The sequence below is a fragment of the Colletotrichum acutatum genome (assembly GCF_030867785.1).
Source record: "Colletotrichum acutatum strain CBS 112980 chromosome Unknown BDZ83scaffold_258, whole genome shotgun sequence".
Taxonomy (NCBI): domain Eukaryota; kingdom Fungi; phylum Ascomycota; class Sordariomycetes; order Glomerellales; family Glomerellaceae; genus Colletotrichum; species Colletotrichum acutatum.
Genome location: NW_026849252.1, coordinates 1,514 through 18,880, shown reverse-complemented (window position 1 = coordinate 18,880; position 17,367 = coordinate 1,514). Strand labels below are relative to the sequence as shown.

Here is a 17,367-nt window from a genome sequence, read left to right as displayed (position 1 = left end):
TGGAGTCAAGCTTAGCTGACACACCTGTAGTGTTCTTTTCGGAAGCCAAGGCGTTTGGTCCGGTGGGGAATTCGGATGCGAGAGTAAACTTTCCCATACCATGCCGCATTGTGGATCTGGGGTACGGACCGCGAAAGACGAGTGTGCTCATATTCAGATCCTCTTCATATCATGACGAAGCCAATTGAGTGGGATTAAGTGACTTTGTCAAGCCGAGACTTTGAAGGAGAGTAGGCAGCCCTGTGTCGGTTGCTTGATGGAAGGGGGATCTCAGCTCACTCCGTGGATGACAAAGACACAGCTGAGCTGCAGCAACCCGCGGGTGGTACGGAGCGGGGCTCAAGGGCGCCGTGCCCCGCCATCGGCTGCAAGCACCCCACTACCCCGCCGCGGCCCCTTGCTGCGGAATGGTTCGACCACGCCCTATGACTTCATGCTGAGCCGCCCGTCGTGCAGACTTCATATGTAAGCCTCAACTCGCACACACCTCCTCACCGCCACATCCAATTCGTAATCTCGTACCCTCTTCGAAGCCTCAATCGACTTGCCCTCAGCTCATCCCATCTCATTGACACCTCACTCACCGACGCAATGGCCGAAACTCCAAGTGCAAAGCGTCAAAAGTCCTCTAAGGATGTCTCCTACGAACTCATCTACTGGCCAGGACTTCCCGGTCGCGGTGAGCACGTCCGTCTCCTCCTCGAGGAGGCCGGCGCCGAGTACACTGATACCGCACAAATCGAGGACGGCGTCAAGAGCGTCCTGGCCCAGATCGACGACAAGAACCTGGGCGATGAGCATAACCCGCCTCCCTTGGCGCCCCCCATCCTCAAGCACGGAGACCTCCTCATCAGCCAGACGCCCAACATCTTGCTCTACTTAGGACCACGCCTCGGCCTCGCACCCAAGATCTCAGAGGATGACGACGGCATCTACATTGTCAACGGCCTCGCTCTGACTGCGCTAGACGGACTCAGTAATGAGGCTCACGACACGCACCACCCTATCACGACGGGGCTGTACTACGAGGACCAGAAGGAGGAGAGTAAACTCAAGGCGAAGGACTACATCGCGAACCGGTTGCCCAAGTTCTTTGGGTACTTTGAGCGGGTGCTCAAGAGCAGGGCCAGCGGCGAAGGTCCTTGGCTCTATGGAGGGTATCTGACATACGCTGATTTGGTGCTCTTCCAGGTGAGAAATTCCTTCCAGAAGCAATGTGACCCTATAGATGCTTACTCTAGCAGTGTGTTGATGGTCTCAAATTCGCGTTCCCCAATGCTCTGAAGCGGATCGAGGGTACTGGTGACTACAAGGGTCTCTTTGCTCTCTATGATGCCGTCAAGGGCCGACCCAAGATCAAAGAATATCTTGCTAGCGATCGTAGACAAAAGTACTCTCAGGGCATCTACCGTCACTACCCTGAATTGGATGAAGAGTGACAATGAGGATTATGTTATCTAAAAGAGCCCATTGCTTTAAGATATGTCATGATGGATGAGCTGCAATGATAATCATTTGTACCAAATCGAAAAGTTTTCTATGTTGCTTTCAACGAATGTATCACCTTGAAATTGCATGCCTTTGTTTCTCCGGTTATCCCAACCCCGACAGCCCGCTCGCCCTTGCCGTCTGTTGCGATCTCATACTGTTTTGAGAATTCACCCAGTGGTTTATTGTTCTGCCTTAGGACACAGCAATTCCTCGCGTCTTCACAGCCTTTAGAGCCTACCTCACCTTTTCTCCACACCAACTCAACCTCTTGACCCTTTATCTCATTGCCACACCGAACGCTTTTTTAGACTTCCAATTGCACCACCAAAGCATACACTTACTCAGTGGTCTTGGATATAGAGAGCGATATCGGAAGATCACGTTACTCGGTAATTTTTAGGCCGCCCATTATGAGCGATCAACAGGATCCCGCACCTCTCAAGGATCCATCGAATAAGGAGTCGACCCCCAACGCTCCTGGCAACCAAAATCCATCGTTTGCCAAGCTCGCGAGTGCTTGGGGTCCCTACATACCTCCCGACACTAGCTACTACGCCATAGAGGTGAGTATCCCCAGCAGTCTGTTTACCATTTGCCAGTGCCGCCTTAATATCACACCACTGACTGACGTCAATGGCTTTGATAGTACGATGACCCGGTCCTACTGGAGAATATCAAAATGCTCAAAGAACTTACGGCTGAGTACGATCAAGATCCCACCGACCTTCTCGACGTTGTGATGAGAGTTCCGCCTAGGCTGAGCAAGTCGATGGTTCACCTGGTGGTTGGGCTCCTTCAACAGCAAAAGTTGCTCGAAAGTGTACTTATGGTGACGGAGCTGCGTGCCGAGTATGATGCTGGGGCCATCAGAGACACAAAGAACGGCCAAAGCGTGAAGAAGGAGAAGAAAAGGACAAAGACTAGAAAGTCGGCCAACGTCAAGAAAGACAACGATAACGCTGAGAATGGAGATTTCGTGGCCTCCAAGGGTCCAGAGAAGAAGAAGGAGAAAAGCCAATCGGAGGACAAGATCAGCAAAAGTTCTGGGTCCGCCGAAAGCAATGCTGCGGCCAATACCAATCATCTGGCGGTCCCTAAGAGCAAAAGAAAGAAGTCGAAGAAGAAGAAGAAGGCTGTTAAAGCCACTGGGATCGCTAAGAACAACCCAGAGCTCAATACCGACAAGCCGACAGCCCCCTTGAACATGAAGACCGCGGCAAAGGATGGGGTTCGCAGAGGGTCCGAGACTATTGAGGGTAACGCTAGAGCAATCACCACAAAGTCGACAGTCTCTAAGAGCAAGAAGGACAAGGCGAAGGGGAAGATTGACAGCCATTATGAGACTGTCAAGAACAAAACAGAAGCCAGCATCGAACAGGAAGCAGCACCCAAGAGCAAGAACAAGATGGCGAAGACCGACAAGAAAGACAGGGCTACAGATACCAACGAACGCGCTGAGATGACACAGCCCGAGAGTTCCACCGGCTCATCAAAGACGCAGAACAACAAGAAGGTCGGGACTTGCCCCGAGTCTGACAAGGGTCAGGAGAAGGCAGAAGTCAGCCAGACAACCGGTGGTGGACTCTTCTCCGTCTTTGAGATTGAGTGCATGAAGAAAGTCCAGGGTCGCGTTGAACGCGGGATCAAAGATTGCCAGGAAGTGTGGACAGTGATACAGAAAATGGAGGAGGCAGTGGCAGAGTCGAAGCGGGCCAAAGCCAGAAAGATGCAAGCCCAAGAGCAGGCGAAGTGCTCTGCCTAGGGTGGTTAGTCAAGACTTCAAATGATCCCATTAAGACTGCCCTCAATGTCACTTATCAGGGGAGAGGAATGTGGATGAGGGGAATGACAGAGTATGGGCAGACGGCATGAGAGGCAATGAGGTGGACTGCAGGCCCAGATATCATAGGGAATGCCTGGCAGCTTTTGATCCAGAGAGCTTTCATAAGTCATCCTCCATGCAATTGTGGCAGTTTGCTCATCTTTCAATAAACATGAAGTTTGAATCAGAGTGTCAGAAGATGAATCTCTTTCTCTTGAGTGAGCAACAAGTGGTAGATGAAGCTGACCCTGGTTACATTCACCTTGCTTGAATAAGCACTGGGAGAGGCTGGTAAGTATTCCATCACGCACAAGACTGGAACGAGTCGGCGGTCAAAAATAAACAAAAAGATACTGAGGTAGGCGCGTTCCTTCCGCGCCTGCACCTGGGCCGATTGATATTTGCCCAACTCTCAATTTTCACCTTTCACCTTCCTCACTCAACCCACCCACCCCATCTCAACACACTTTTCTTGCTTTCACAGCACAAAAGAAAGAAGGGTATTCCATCCTTCTCTCACTTTTTGCCATTTTGGAATCACAAACAATCACCCAAAGTCACAGTCAGGCCAAATAGAAGCCATGCCTGATTCCACTTCGAACTCTGCTTCGGACTCTGCTTCGGACTCTGGCTCAGAGTCTGCCTCTGACCATGAGGGCTCTCAGCTGCCTTTCCGCAGCAGCCGCAGCGCCGCGAGACGGAGGCGCAGAGTCCGTCAGGTATGCCCTTCCCAATCCTCATTCTTTCACTGCCTCGCTGTATCCCTAGAGAAACAGTGTGAAGTTCGCTCAAAGGAAAAATGAAAAAAGATCATTCCCACTCACCTCACTCTCACAGATGCAAGGACGGCGTCTCTATGAAGCCGATCTTCCTGATCATGACGAAGATGATTCTGATGATGGCTCTGGAAGCGAGTCTTCTGCGCAGTGGGCTACGACCCTTTACGCCACTCCTGGGCAGCTGAGAAACCTGCCCCCTCTTCCTCTCAATCACTCGAACTACATGGCCGACAATGCTTCTATTGCTCACCCCGTCAGTCCCGTCCCGGGCTCTCCTGTCCTTACAGAGTCTGGTTCGGAAGACTCTGAAAATGGACTTAACAACGCTGTCTTCGATGATTCTGACATCGACGAGGCTGCTTCCGACATCTCTGAGGATAGTCTTGCCGACGTCGTCCCCGATCCTGGCGTCATCGAAGCGATTGCCCCTGTGGGTTCTGAACGAACTCCCATCATGACCAAGTGCGCTCGTATCATCACTAGAATGAGGGCCAGAATTGCGGAAAATCCTGTCAACACCGTTCAAGAGCGCCGAAATGCCATTGAGACCATCGGCGAGATCTTTCCGCTGCGCCGACTGACTTACCGTGGGGGCCTTTTCACTCAATTCCAGCCCCTCGGCCTGTGGCATGAAGAAACCCTTCTTAGCAACATAAGGACCTCGTTGGCACTGGAGCTGGTTTACAACCACCTGCTCGAGTGGTGCAATACTGTCAGGGTCCTCAGGGATCAAACGCGACAACTCAGTGACGAGGTCAGTGACGAGGAGTACATCACTTCCGAGGAGTTCCTCACTGACGAAGAGGACTAGTTGAACCAGATCAACCAGGAGCTACAGGGTGTTCGAGAGATGTTAGAGGGTCAACACTATGTGCAGTCGATACCTTTGCTTACACAGTCCGATTCGAGCGACATCAACATTACTGTCCGCAGCCCTCGCGAGCTGCGCATCGAGATCATCACGTTCGTAGCCAGGGCGATGGGCTTCATTGTCGCCTCGACCTACATCAACGTCTACCGCCTACATCTCTTAGAGACTCTCTCCTTACACCCCCACCTTGTCATCGCGACGCTGGGTTGGGCAACTGCATTGGTTTTGTTGGCCCACTTGTTCTTTGGCCTGTGGTCTTGAATGGTCTCCCAAGAGGAGAGCTGGATGGTCCAAAGAGGTTATCGGGAGGCACGTTGGGCATTGGAAAGCCACTTGGCTTTGTGCGTTGTTGCTGTTTGACAGGTAGTCTTCCTATGGAGGACTTCTCATCATGATCATTAGTGCCAGAGGTAGCCGAGGGCAAATGTTACACAAGAGCCACCCACTGACCACATCTCACTCATTTCAATTATGTGCGGGCAGAGAATAATCCGAGACGTAGGGTTTTGCAGGACTCTATTAGAATAGCTCACGTGCCATGTCGAATATTGAGAAAGCATAGTTCTCAACTCTGCTGCAACACTTCATGTTTGACCTTTTTCAGACCACGCCATCCATCAGAGAGAGCGGTAAAAATAAGGGGTGAGAAGAATCCGGAGCCCGATGACTAAGAATACGGGCATTTCCAACTGACAAGACCGGAAAAGGGATGTTTCGAATGAGTTTATGAGCTTTTGAGGAAGTTCATCACCTGGACGCAGCGCGTAGGTGTTCACAGCAAGTTCAGTTCATCCGCAAAACACCCATGACTCGCGGCACCGGTGTCGGGATCATAAAGCACCGCCACCTTGGATCCGTAGATTTTTTGTTTTTTCTCAGGGGCGTGCTCCAGCTTTTCGGCCCAGTGGTGCCCAGCCGGGGCCCGATGAATAAGGGGGTTTTCTCCACAAGCTTCCCCAACATCGTTACCCTGGCGTGCAGGCGGAGAAAGGCAATTGCCCCAAGATGAGTTGGAGAAGCTCTAGAACTGCCAATGTCTCTCAATAAACGGTCACATGAGGCAAGTTAAAATTGGAATTCCAGCCACGAGCTCTGTTGCGTTGGTGACAATACGAGAGAGACCCTGAATTGCAGGGCCAAGCTGCCAATAGCTCGGATATAACAAGGGTTTTGGGGAATTAGAGCTTGTGTGCTAAATTTAGGTAGGTGAGCCTTTGAGAGATGGCGGATTTCCTTCCGTTGTGCGTTGATGTTTGTCTCTTGAAGTTGCTCTTCGGTCTAGAAATACAGCTTGTAGCAAGGCTGAGGCTGGAATGTTTCGACTCGATTCCGCCTCCCCGTGCCTTTTGATTGGTCTCCAGAGGCTTCTAAGCATTCAAGCCACAGGTGTCTCGTTTCTCCAGGTTGCCAAAGTGCCAAAATGTTGAGGTCAGTGATAGTGGCAAGGTGTGCTTTGGTAGCTCCACCTCTGATCCCAGTTTATCAGGCCGGACCAGTCCAAAAACGTCACCGGGCCCAGTTTATCAAAAATCAGACTGTCTGTCGCTCTCTCATTAAAAACTTGCGGTCAGGACTCAGGAGGCAGCGGTGTGTTCTTGATCACTTCAACTTTCATCCTCAAGCTCACTCCCCCCTTTCTCTCATAATTCGCTCTCGCTATCTCATCAATCACCTCCTAAATTGCTCGTCTGTACCAATTATCTACTTTTAATCCTAAGATGCCTCACAGCACGGAATGCCTTAAGCTCACCAGCAACAGCCTGTCGTCAATCTCCTCTCAGGAGGGCAAGCAGACCGTAAAGGTCCCCACTTACGACCGCAGCGTCGTCAAGGAGGGCATCGTCCACGTCGGAGTCGGCGGCTTCCACAGAGCTCATCTCGCTGTCTACATCGACCGCCTTCTCCAGAAGCACGATGAGCGCGACTGGGCCATTTGCGGCGTCGGCCTCCGGCCCAATGACGCCGCTATGCGCGACGTCCTGAGCGCCCAGGACCACCTCTACACACTCATCGAGCGCTCAGCAAAGGGCAGTAACGCCAGCGTCATTGGCAGCATCAACTCGTTCCTCTTCGCGCCCGACGACCGCGAGGCCGTCATCGCTAAGATGGCTCACCCCGACACCAAGATCGTGTCCCTGACCATCACTGAGAGCGGCTACTACTACTACGAGAACACTCACCAGCTGCAATCGGAGCACCCCGACATCCAGCACGACCTGGCCAACGAGGACCAGCCCATCAGCATCTTTGGCTTCCTCTACGCCGCGCTCGCCAGGCGTCACGCCAACGGCCAGAAGCCCTTCACCGTCCTCTCCTGCGACAACATGCAGAAGAACGGCTCCATCACCCGCTCCATGCTCGAGTCCTTCGCCCGCCTCAAGAACCCAGAGATCGCCGCATGGATCGCCGAAAAGGGCGGCTTCCCCAACGCCATGGTCGACCGCATCACTCCCAGCACCTCCCAGAACGACATCAAGTCGCTCGCAGAGGTCTTTGGCATCGAGGACGGCTGGCCCGTCGTCACCGAGCCCTTTATGCAGTGGGTCGTTGAGGACAAGTTCTGCGACGGCCGCCCGCCCTTTGAGAAGGTCGGCGTCCAGATCGTCGAAGGCGTCCACGAGGTCGAGCAGTTCGAGAAGCACAAGCTCCGTCTCCTCAACGCCTCGCACTCCGCCATGGCCTACCCCGGCCAGCTCGCCGGCTTCAAGTACGTCCACGAGGTCATGGAGCACCCCATCTACCGCAAGTTCGTGTGGCAGATGATGCAGGAGGAGGTGAAGCCCCTGCTTCCCGAGATCCCCGGCGTCGACATTGACGAGTACTGCAACACTCTCATGGAGCGCTTCTCCAACCCCACCATCATGGACCAGATCCCCCGTGTCGCTCTCGGCGCATCCGGCAAGATCCCGCAGTTCATCATGCCCTCCATTGCCGAGCAGATCTGGACCACGGGCCCCTTCCGCCGCCTGTGCTTCGTCGCCGGCGCCTGGTTCCGCTACATCAACGGCGTCGACGACGAGGGCAAGACCTTCACTGTCGACGACCCGATGCGCGAGGAGCTCCAGGCCCTGGCAAAGGCCGGCGGCAACGACCCGCGCCAGCTGCTCAGCGTCAGGATCCTGTTCGGTGACGACTTGCGCGGCGACCAGCGCTTCATTGATGAGGTCACCAAGGCCATGGAGCTCATCGCCAAGGATGGCGTGATGGCCACCATTCCCAAGTACGTTGATTAAAGCGAATCAATACTGGGAAGTGTAAAACTGTTTGTCGACTTGTGCTGGTACAAGCAGCCTTTTATGTTATAATGAGTAAAGCAGGGATAAAAATGGGTACTTGAAGCGGTCATGAGGATTTATAGATATAGATATAGATATTTATAGAGACATTTGTGTTTTGATTTTGTACAAAAGAGGCTCCTCTGTGCGTCTATACGAGGACTTGACTGTGACACATACACCAAATATGGAGGTGCCGTGCGCAAACGAGCAGGAGAGGGATCCAAGGCTATTCAATTGCTTGCAAGTCTCCCGGCAGCTTCCAGATATTCTCAGAGCTCTTTAGTGCGTCGGGCAGACCACTTGCCTCCCTCACCTACCTGGCAGACTTTTGTTGTTCTCATTAACCCCTCTTTTTGGGCTCGACCAAGCCAGGCAAGGGAAAGAAACACTCGAGAGGGAGCGGACAACCCCTTGGCTCCGTATCTAGAACAAAGAGGTCAGTTGACCTAGCTCCTTGTTACTTCAGCTGTGTGATGGCCTCAATCCGTCCCAAGGGCTCTCTCGACTGGAGCACAAGAGGGTTCTTTAGAAATCCGAAAACGATGAGGGTGCTGTCCAATAGCTACAAATAGGCCTCTGTTGCCAGTGATCGGGACATTTCTTTTTCTGGCCATCGACTCTTCAACACTCAAAGACCAATCAGGTCCGCTTTTGCCTCCAGACCCATTCATATCATAGCTTCGGCACAGCTTTCAGAGTCGTCTGCCTGTGATTGGAGCAACTTGCAAAGTCTTTTGCCACGACCCTCGCCAGTAAGTTACTGAATTCTACCACAGTGCCACACATGTTCAGCCTCCATCTCAAGTTGCTAAGTACTGACGAATTCCAGTCTTCAGATCACCAATCATCTTTCCACCATGGATATCAAGTGGAATTTAACCGTGAGCGAGAGAGTGAGTTGCTACTTACATCCAATTCTACCTTTACTCGGCTGACCTGATGAACCTGGAAAGACTGAGAAACTCGTCTCAGCCGGCGCCGACTTGACTATCCTGCATGAGGCGCAGAAGATCCTGAGCCCCGAGGTAGCCGAGCGGGTCGCCGACGAACTCACTACGGAGGAGCAAAAGGAGAAGGTGTTTGAGGGGATCCATTGCGTCGCAGCTGTTGATAGCTCTTCGTTTGCCTTTGAGACCTTGGTCGACATGTACCTGATGTCTTACAAGCTCAATGAGGACCAGAAAAAGGCGATTGAGAATCTGAGCAGCGAGGTTAAGGAGTTGCGTGAGCAGATACATAGGCAGCGCATCAGGGTACAGCGCGTGGAGCGATTGGTCAGCAAAACCAAAATCAGGGATGAGTCTTATGGGTATTAGAGTTCGCCAATCTCTCTACTTTGGGGTACATGTACTTGAGAGCAGACATGGCCTGAACTAACAACACCCACCAAGTTTGATGTATTCAACTTGCTCCAATCATTCGGCTGGAATGAATCAATGTTTTCAAGCTACGAAGAGTTGCGTCATCCAGATGAAGCAAGCATCGCGAGTAACACAGAGTTGAGCCCGAAAAGTGTGGAGGTGATCACGGATATCGTCCGTTACCTCACATTGAGGAATACTGTGGGCGCATATTGCCATTGCTGTGGCACTCAATCCCTGCCCATGTTCAGCATTATCCACATGTTCGAGCTCGTGCGGCAGCTGGACCAGGACTTCCACAACGAGCTAGAAGAGATCTGCGCGTTGCTTAATACCCAGGTGACCGGCGCTGAATTCACGAACCAGGAAGATAGTGATTAGGGCGGTGGCAATTGTTCTGTTGCTCCTCGCTGATGCGGCTTTCAGGATTTGCAAAATGGTTGACTCTATGCACAGCAGGCGAAGCGCACATTTAGTTTTGCAGTCGGATTGGGAGTGATAATGAATGAATGAGCATCATTATCGATAGCACCGCAACCGAGAAACATATTCTATCGTTCCTTATGGAACCAGTAACATCAACTAGTCCTTGCTTCAACCTCATACCTCGCAACTCCTCGTGAACTTGATGCAATTAGAACCTGCAGTGGAACCTCATATCACATGTAGGAAGGGAGTTCAGGAGGTGGGGACAGCCCGGAGTACCTAGCAGTCTCGGATGTGGCAGCTCCACAGCCGCTGAACCATGTGGGCACTGGTCGTTCCTTCCCGGCCGAATCTCAACTTCACCTGCTCCTGCCCACCGACCATACCCAACTCTCCAGCGGGGAAGTTGCCTAAATATCTCTTATTTTGCGACCCTGTCACATGATTCGATACGTTCTTGTTCAAGAAAATTCAGTGAGTCTCGAAATCGTATTTTCTCGAGCCCAGAACCAATGATATCCTCGTTTCGCTCCACCCGTCGCGATCACTCTTCTCATCTGAAGTAATAGTGAATATACAGACTCAGGCATCACGCCTTTCAACTTCTCTTTCTGCCTCATTCCAACAAATCTTTTTCTCAATCATCCAGTAGATTCAAATAATCCGTCCGGTACGTACTCAGCAGCACACCCTCGCGGTCGAGCAGGGCGCAGAGAACATCAACAGGCTCTTAGAGAAGACGGAGGGTATGCAGCAGGATATCGATACCATGAAAGAGGTGGTCGAGGGCCACGGTGCCGAGATCGCCGCGCTCAAAAGCAAGCTTGCTGCGGCCCTTGGCGGTGAGGCAGGAGATACGCACAAGCACACTCAGATCATCCAACCGGGCCAGATGGAGGATTCCGGCAAGGGCTTATGCGACGAGATTAAAGCTTTGCAGCGCCGCAACAAAGAGATACAAGCTGAGGTGACTGCTATGAGAGAGGAGATGAATGCCCGCCTCCAGTATACCGGACAAAAGCGGAGCCGCAGCGATGAAGACGACGAGGCTGGAGGACACCCTCAGAAGAAGGCAAAGATAGTCAGAGGAGAGGTGGGTGAGGCTGGAGATATGCAGGGAAGCCGCGGCCCCGTGGCAGAGACTGGCGAGACCTGGGTGCCTTCCCGACTCCGGGAAGGCAGAAAGACCACTGCCCACTTCTGATTTGAGTGTCAGAGCATGTTAGTAGAGAAACGCGTGGGATTGTAGATTGTCAAATGTTTTGTTCTTGACCTTCCTTTCCTAGTCATCGGGGCTCCGGTGCCGTGGGACCTATATGCAGTGTATGTAGTCGTGAAAAGCCGCTGGCGGCCGCAGTAGGCGCCATCTAACCTTCGAAGGTGCGAATGATGTGAGATAATGCGTCGTCATCATTATCATCATCATCATCATAGCCGCATTCCGTCGCCTCATCCTTGGAGTAAACAGCATGGATGCTGGGACCTCAATTAAAGGCTATCACACACTAGCCATTCTACAAAATAAAAAAGGAAAAAGGAAAAACAAAAAGAAGGTCCTGAAATAGGTCCCTGGCAAGTGGCAACTGGGCGCCCAGCGATATTGCAGTGCCAAGCAATGGAGCAGGCGTAAGACAAATAAACACGATTTTAGAGCAGCTGGGACCTTGTTGTTGAGCTGGCTGTATACTTGACTGATTAGGTCCTTAGGAAGCTTGTGAAAATATCTGGTTTCGTAGGAGAGAAAAGCGATGGGTATCGGACACTTGAAAGGAGACCATCACTTCTCAAAGGTGGGAAGGATGGAAGGGCATCGGAGATACCCTGGATTCGGTTGAATTGCATCATTGAGATGGCATCCAATGACAACAGTACTGAGTCGAAAGAGCGCTTGTGCACATGGACATGAATATGTGATTTCACAAAGCAGCCTTTGTAGTATGTGCCTGTTCCCTCACATCCCCTCAAGTACCGCCTTGCTACAGACAAGACAGACAAGCCTTCATGCAAAGTTCCACATCAGGGTAGCCACCAGCTTTGAAGCCCCCAACCACCTCTGAGACGAATTCTGTCATTGTCCGAGGGAACAGAGTCAAGGCCGTCATGGTCCACTGGCTGACTGGCTTGAGAAAGACCACTGACGCACCAATTTATGCTCATCGTCACTTTGAGCAGATCCAACTCAAATCCTGTCACAACCTCTTTGACATCCAAGCCTTCCATCATTGACAAGTCGACAGAAATCTAGTTTTTGTCAGCGAAAGTTGTCATAGAATGTTGTGGAGGTGCTCGAACCAGGTCCGAAATCTGAATTCCTTCCTGAGCAGCCTGCCTGTTGTTGGCATTGATCGCATCTCTCATGCGACCAATGAGTTGTCCGACTTCCTCTTCCACCTTCTTGAATTTATCTCGTCCAATATGGCTCGTGGTGTTTGTACTCGGCTGGGTGTCGAGGGCTGCCCAGATACGCTCCAGCCTTTCCCAGATCGTATTGGACTGGAGTTGAATAGCAATAGTCATCTGCATGCTGTCCCAGAGCTTTTCCATCTCCTGGGGCGGGAATAGTCAGCTTTCCAGATTTCTCGAAATGAGATGTGTGATGCGAGGGTCAACTATACCGCTTCTCCTCCCATGATGACCGTCATCTTTCTTCCATTCTCGTCGGTGGCCACTTGTGTTTCTTGGGCTTATCCTGTTTGCCATCCTGATCGCCCAGCTGCTCGATGGTCTCTTGGTGGACCCGTTTGGTCTTCGTCCCCCTTTTCTGCTTCTTCCTGGGTACGCTCTTCTTTTTGGCCATCGTGAGGGGATTCGTGTGTTTGGTGGAGTGTACTATCTGTATGTAGAGTTCTGGAGCTGAAGGTCGGCATGTGTTGAAGAGAAAGATGGAGGATGCCGTTTGCCGGTATTTTACGTTGTTGGGAGCGCAAAGGGTAGAAAGGGTCAACCGAAGTGTTAGGCTGGGAAAGGTGCGGGTGGAGGCAGATCCTGTGCAAACAGCCACGCGCCCATGCCGCGCGACGTGTCGTGCCTTTTAGGCATCAACCACAACATTTGAGTCTTCAACCTGAGATGGAAGGCGACTGGAGGAGACTCTAAAGTTGAAGATTTCTGGACGTAGCTCGTAGATATTTGCATGTATCAGTTGGTCTAGTAATTCTTGGCAAGCTGAAGGACCTTCTCACGAGGTTACAAATCCAACTGATCTCCGCTTACCAAAACAAGCGCACCACGCCGAATGCCACACAGCCAATAGCTCTTTATATGAGTTGAAACTTTGGCTACCTGAATGATTCCGATAAGCTGTTGGTGGTTGACCTATAGGTACACTGAACCCCTTTGGTTATCAGGTAAAGACGTGCCCCTCCTTCCCAGCACACTTGCGCCAATCTGGTGTCGGACCCCGGTCCGGCCCGCTGGAAGTGTCTTCCGGTGGCCCCCATTGGCCTGCAAGCTGGCTGCACTGCCTCCTCACCAGCCCCCTCCGCCAACCACATTCGTCCAGTGACATTCCCAGACCTGTGGCGTTTTTGGGTGTTGAGTGCGGCTTAAAGGTTCTTTGATGACGCACCTTTCGAACTATCTACATAGTCCATACCAAAGAGCATTACCTTTGATTTTGCCTCGGTCGATGGCAACCCTGCTTATGCCCCAAAGAGAGTGGAGGTGAGATTGAGGCAGCACTTCTGTTGTGCCGTAGAGCCTTTGTCGACAACCGGGACAACATGAACTCAGGTGCACTCAGATTGAAATTGGGCTGAGCTTTATCGAATCGCATTTAATGAAATTTGGTTGGAAAGTTGATCTTGTTGCATTTTCTCATTACATTTAGGCTATCAGACACACAGCCGGGAATGCTAGGATGACTGTAACCTTGGAATTGATGTCTCTGATTACCCTATCCTTGAATCCCAATACCGAAGCTGGCGGTCCACCAGGTAGCCCAATCCTTTACCTTCTCAATCCGAAAGACAAAAGACTTAGGTCTTGAGAGAACATCCAGACTTTGCCAATAGTGCACGACCGGCCGTAAGTCAGAGACATCTCACATATGGTAAACGTAAGTTGCGGTCGGCTGGGTACGCTTCTCGAAGGCCTCAAGCTCTTCCTGAACAACATCGTGGGCCAGACCCTCCATGTTCTGTCCAAAGTCCTCCTCAATCTCGGCCTTCACGTCCTTGTACAGATCGGTCTTCATAGCGTCCTTGACCTTCGAAACCTCCGCAGCAACGGTGACGGGGACCAGCGACTCGATCTGGGAGAGCATCCACTGAGAGTCATCGCCAGTCTTCTTCTTGATGGCGTCATCCATCTCCTTGGAAAGCTGGTTCTTGAAGTAGAAGTCGAGAGCGACCTGCAAGTTGGCGACGACACACCCTTGAATGATGGGAAGAGCACCTCGAATCGCAGGGAGCATGTGCTCTTCAGCCTTGGTCGCAAGAGTAGTGCCGATGGCTTGCTGGGCGTCGTGAACAATCTTGAAGACATCGTTCTTGATCTCTCCCTTCATAGTGTCTTTGAGCTGGTCCAGAGCATCCTGCGTGAGAGCGACCTTAATTCTGTTGAAAACGTCTTCTTTAATCTCATTCTTCAGCTTGTTGTTGACTCCGTTCTGGATCTCCTTGAGCTCGGCAATGACACTGTCCTTCACGTCCTCCATGATGTCGTACTTGAGCTGGCTAACCATCTCAAGTCTCATCTCGCGCTTGACGTCCTGCTTGACCTTGGACGTGATATCACACTTGAGGATACGCTTGAGCTCCTCTCTGAGCTCGTAGTAGAGGCGGCCCTTGATGTCGCCAGTGAGTTCCTTGGCGAGCTCCTGGATGAGACGCTCCTCGATTGAGCGCTTGAAGTCTCCGTCGACTCTGGCCTGAAGCTCCTTCTTGAGCTCGTTCTGGAGTTCGTGCATGATGTGAGCCATGAAAGCAGCGGTGTTGTCGCTGGTAAGCACCTGGTCAAAGACAGGCGCCTCCTTTGACGGACTTACGGAATGATAGGACAAGGGGGAGTTGCCATCGACAGAAGTGTCCCCACGGGAAGAGATGTCAGACAGAACTGAACGCTCAGACTTGATGCCCTTCAAGCCAGATAAGGCGTCTTTGGACGCTCCAGGGATGTGTCCCCAGCAGCAATCTTCGACAGTATCCTTGATAGAGCTAACGCTGTTGGTACCCTCGATGTTGTTAGTATATTCAGTCGACGTAGCGCTGCCGGTGCGGCCAGAAGCGGCAGGGCGGTGAACGTGGTGCTCGTTTGCCATGAGCTCAATCGGCTCATGGTTCAAGGCCTGAATGATGCGCTTTTTGGTCTCTGCCTCGATCTTGATGTGCTGCTGCTTCTCGTTCTCAAAGGCTTCCTCAGCCGCAGCAATCTTCTTGTTGGTCTCGTCAAGACTGGCATTCAAGGCGACTCTCTCCATCTTGAGCACCTGCAGATCTATGGTCAGTATTGCAATCATTGGCGCTCATCAATCACATCGCAGATCCATCACTGTGAAAAAAAGCAGCGTGAGAACTCACCTTGATGAGGTCGACAGACTTGATAGTCTCAGAAACGAGATGCATCTTGGCAAACCGGTACACCTAGAATGATCAGCAAAAGTGGATCGAGATTGGTATGCGAAGAGATCCTTACGCTGAGTACGCGCTGGCTTGTAGTTCTCGTTGAAATTTTGTTTTGAGTGATGCTCAAATGTAAAGATCGTAAGATGATACGACTTGTTTTGCGAAGTGCGCGTGGAAGAGTGTCTATGAGAGGGGAAGAGTGAGGCAATGTGCGCGTGGGAGGAAATAGAAGATGAGGCCGGGAGAACGCGAGATAGATTGTTTTGATGGCGCGTCGGGAAGATTTGTAAAAGGTGCTTGAGAGGGAAGGCGCGATTGAAGGAAGGAGCTGGGTCAGAAGGTTGAGGAAGGTGCCTGCCATCAAACCCAGACAGACCTCACCTTCACCTTCATCTTCACTTTGGCCTAAGGTGAGAAGCATCCCAGGCACTCTGGCTTACAGACAAGATGTCTGAGGCATTTCCCTCTGTGTAGCTATTGGACGAAGAAAGATAATCGTCAACTGCCATACAATGGAAGCCGGAACGGGACAGCTTCTTATCGAGCTCTCAACAGCACTAATCCGGGTTGTAGAAAAGCGTTCATACGCCGTGTTGCCTGTACAAACCACCCAATTAATGGGAAAGATTCAATGAACTCAAGTTTGGCCGGATATAAATACAAACGACGAATGGCGTGTCATCATAATGGCCTCATAGACCCCTTCCTCGTCCGGGAAGCAATGGAACTTTTCCTATTCCGCATCGCCTTGAGCCCTTAGCTAACATCTCATGCCCCTAAGCGTGCTGCCTACGGCCGTACCTCACATTCGGATCTGGTATGGAGCTCCCATCGTCGTGGTTTTGGGCTGACCTTTCTGTTCTCCCCTGGTGTCGAGTCCTATTTCGCTTTGGGCCATCATTGTTGCGTTACAAAGTTTCCTTTATTCCGCTTCTGACCTTATATTCCAGATAGTTTGAACGACTATCACTCTCTCTCGGAGGGACGATTCCCCGGTCCCGTTATTGAGCTTTGGTAGTTTGCGGGTATCGAAGTGGTTTGCAATCGCTACATGGAAGTGAGATGTCGCTTCCCAAGTTAGGCTCATTCATAGAAACACTCGTAGTATCTGCCTTGACACCGCCTCTGAAGTGTTCATCTGTATTTGGCTGAGTCTTGCTTCCCTTTCTTGGCATATAATTTCCGCAGTAATCCATTTTCGGGATCCTCGGGATCCTGGGGGTCTTCACACTTGCGCAGTCGCTTGAGTCCAGTTGCGACGTACGTTTGCTGTTGGAGGTAGAGACAGTTAGGGCAATGTTCCATTGCGCCTCCTTTGTTCACAATCGCCTTCACGAGTCTCACGTATAATTTGTCAACTACCGTGGCTGTTAGAGACATCAGCTTGCAGACGGCGGTGGTCGGCATTTTGAGCACAATTCCTGCCGTCAATGAGCTCCCCAAAGTTGGAATCGTTTGACTCCTAAATTGCAAGCTCCGTTTTCTTCAAGCTTTTTCAGAGCGCCTATAATACCAGCATCACAGCCATAATGCAAAAGAATTTCTGCAATGGCCCTCCTCATAAGAGCGAGAAATTTGACGGACAGGGGTGTTTGGTAGGGGGCCACCTGCACATTGAACGTCACATCGACAGTGGTTTAAGCCCTCATTAGCCTCCCGTGAGTCCCGTCCTTGCTTCACAATTAACAATTTGTGACTCCGGAGTCTGGACCGTTGTGGCTGCCGAGAATAACCCCAGCGCTTCGAGTCAATGAGTTTTGGAATCTCCCACGCGC

At 51.5% G+C, this 17,367-nt stretch overlaps 8 protein-coding genes across 8 annotated transcripts; 6 read left to right on the top strand and 2 right to left on the bottom strand.

The window, feature by feature from the left end:
* Nucleotides 1–591: 591 nt before the first annotated feature.
* Nucleotides 592–1,439, top strand: BDZ83DRAFT_594845 (glutathione S-transferase; the record flags this gene model as incomplete). Its single annotated transcript, XM_060506739.1, has 2 exons — nt 592–1,191; nt 1,242–1,439. The coding sequence occupies 2 exons, from the start codon at nt 592–594 to the stop codon at nt 1,437–1,439; spliced, it is 798 nt and encodes a 265-aa protein (XP_060357479.1).
* Nucleotides 1,440–1,901: 462 nt separating this feature from the next.
* On the top strand, nt 1,902–3,253 carry BDZ83DRAFT_758722 (uncharacterized protein; the record flags this gene model as incomplete). The annotated part of the gene is made up of 2 exons (XM_060515077.1): nt 1,902–2,054; nt 2,138–3,253. The coding sequence occupies 2 exons, from the start codon at nt 1,902–1,904 to the stop codon at nt 3,251–3,253; spliced, it is 1,269 nt and encodes a 422-aa protein (XP_060357478.1).
* A 641-nt stretch (nt 3,254–3,894) lies between these two features.
* BDZ83DRAFT_658216 (uncharacterized protein) lies at nt 3,895–4,903 on the top strand (the record flags this gene model as incomplete). The annotated part of the gene is made up of 2 exons (XM_060511017.1): nt 3,895–4,032; nt 4,151–4,903. 2 exons carry the CDS (start codon nt 3,895–3,897, stop codon nt 4,901–4,903), a joined length of 891 nt encoding a protein of 296 aa, XP_060357477.1.
* A 1,778-nt stretch (nt 4,904–6,681) lies between these two features.
* On the top strand, nt 6,682–8,196 carry BDZ83DRAFT_594827 (mannitol dehydrogenase domain-containing protein; the record flags this gene model as incomplete). The annotated part of the gene is made up of 1 exon (XM_060506738.1): nt 6,682–8,196. The coding sequence occupies one exon, from the start codon at nt 6,682–6,684 to the stop codon at nt 8,194–8,196; it is 1,515 nt and encodes a 504-aa protein (XP_060357476.1).
* Nucleotides 8,197–9,098: 902 nt separating this feature from the next.
* BDZ83DRAFT_658214 (uncharacterized protein) lies at nt 9,099–10,442 on the top strand (the record flags this gene model as incomplete). The annotated part of the gene is made up of 4 exons (XM_060511016.1): nt 9,099–9,134; nt 9,195–9,494; nt 9,633–9,941; nt 10,272–10,442. The coding sequence occupies 4 exons, from the start codon at nt 9,099–9,101 to the stop codon at nt 10,440–10,442; spliced, it is 816 nt and encodes a 271-aa protein (XP_060357475.1).
* Nucleotides 10,400–11,283, top strand: BDZ83DRAFT_798056 (uncharacterized protein). Its single transcript, XM_060515915.1, has 2 exons — nt 10,400–10,502; nt 10,598–11,283. Exon 2 carries the CDS (start codon nt 10,777–10,779, stop codon nt 11,230–11,232), a length of 456 nt encoding a protein of 151 aa, XP_060357474.1. The 5' UTR covers nt 10,400–10,502; nt 10,598–10,776; the 3' UTR covers nt 11,233–11,283.
* A 740-nt stretch (nt 11,284–12,023) lies between these two features.
* On the bottom strand, nt 12,024–13,100 carry BDZ83DRAFT_736298 (uncharacterized protein). The gene is made up of 3 exons (XM_060512992.1): nt 12,644–13,100; nt 12,321–12,575; nt 12,024–12,269 (listed from the first exon to the last, which is right to left on the bottom strand). Exons 1-3 carry the CDS (start codon nt 12,668–12,670, stop codon nt 12,045–12,047), a joined length of 507 nt encoding a protein of 168 aa, XP_060357473.1. The 5' UTR covers nt 12,671–13,100; the 3' UTR covers nt 12,024–12,044.
* Nucleotides 13,101–13,621: 521 nt separating this feature from the next.
* Nucleotides 13,622–15,592, bottom strand: BDZ83DRAFT_771737 (uncharacterized protein; the record flags this gene model as incomplete). Its single annotated transcript, XM_060515369.1, has 2 exons — nt 13,622–15,456; nt 15,548–15,592. 2 exons carry the CDS (start codon nt 15,590–15,592, stop codon nt 14,071–14,073), a joined length of 1,431 nt encoding a protein of 476 aa, XP_060357472.1. The 3' UTR covers nt 13,622–14,070.
* Between the last annotated feature and the right edge of the window lie 1,775 nt (nt 15,593–17,367).

Coding starts and splice junctions, on each gene's coding strand:
- BDZ83DRAFT_736298 (XM_060512992.1), bottom strand. CDS start 12,670: ATGACGGTCATCATGGGAGGAGAAGCG. Junction 12,576..12,643: donor TCATCATGGGAGGAGAAGCG/GTATAGTTGACC, acceptor TTCCCGCCCCAG/GAGATGGAAAAGCTCTGGGA. Junction 12,270..12,320: donor GAATTCAGATTTCGGACCTG/GTTCGAGCACCT, acceptor GACAAAAACTAG/ATTTCTGTCGACTTGTCAAT.
- BDZ83DRAFT_798056 (XM_060515915.1), top strand. CDS start 10,777: ATGCAGCAGGATATCGATACCATGAAAGAGGTGGTCGAGGGCCACGGT.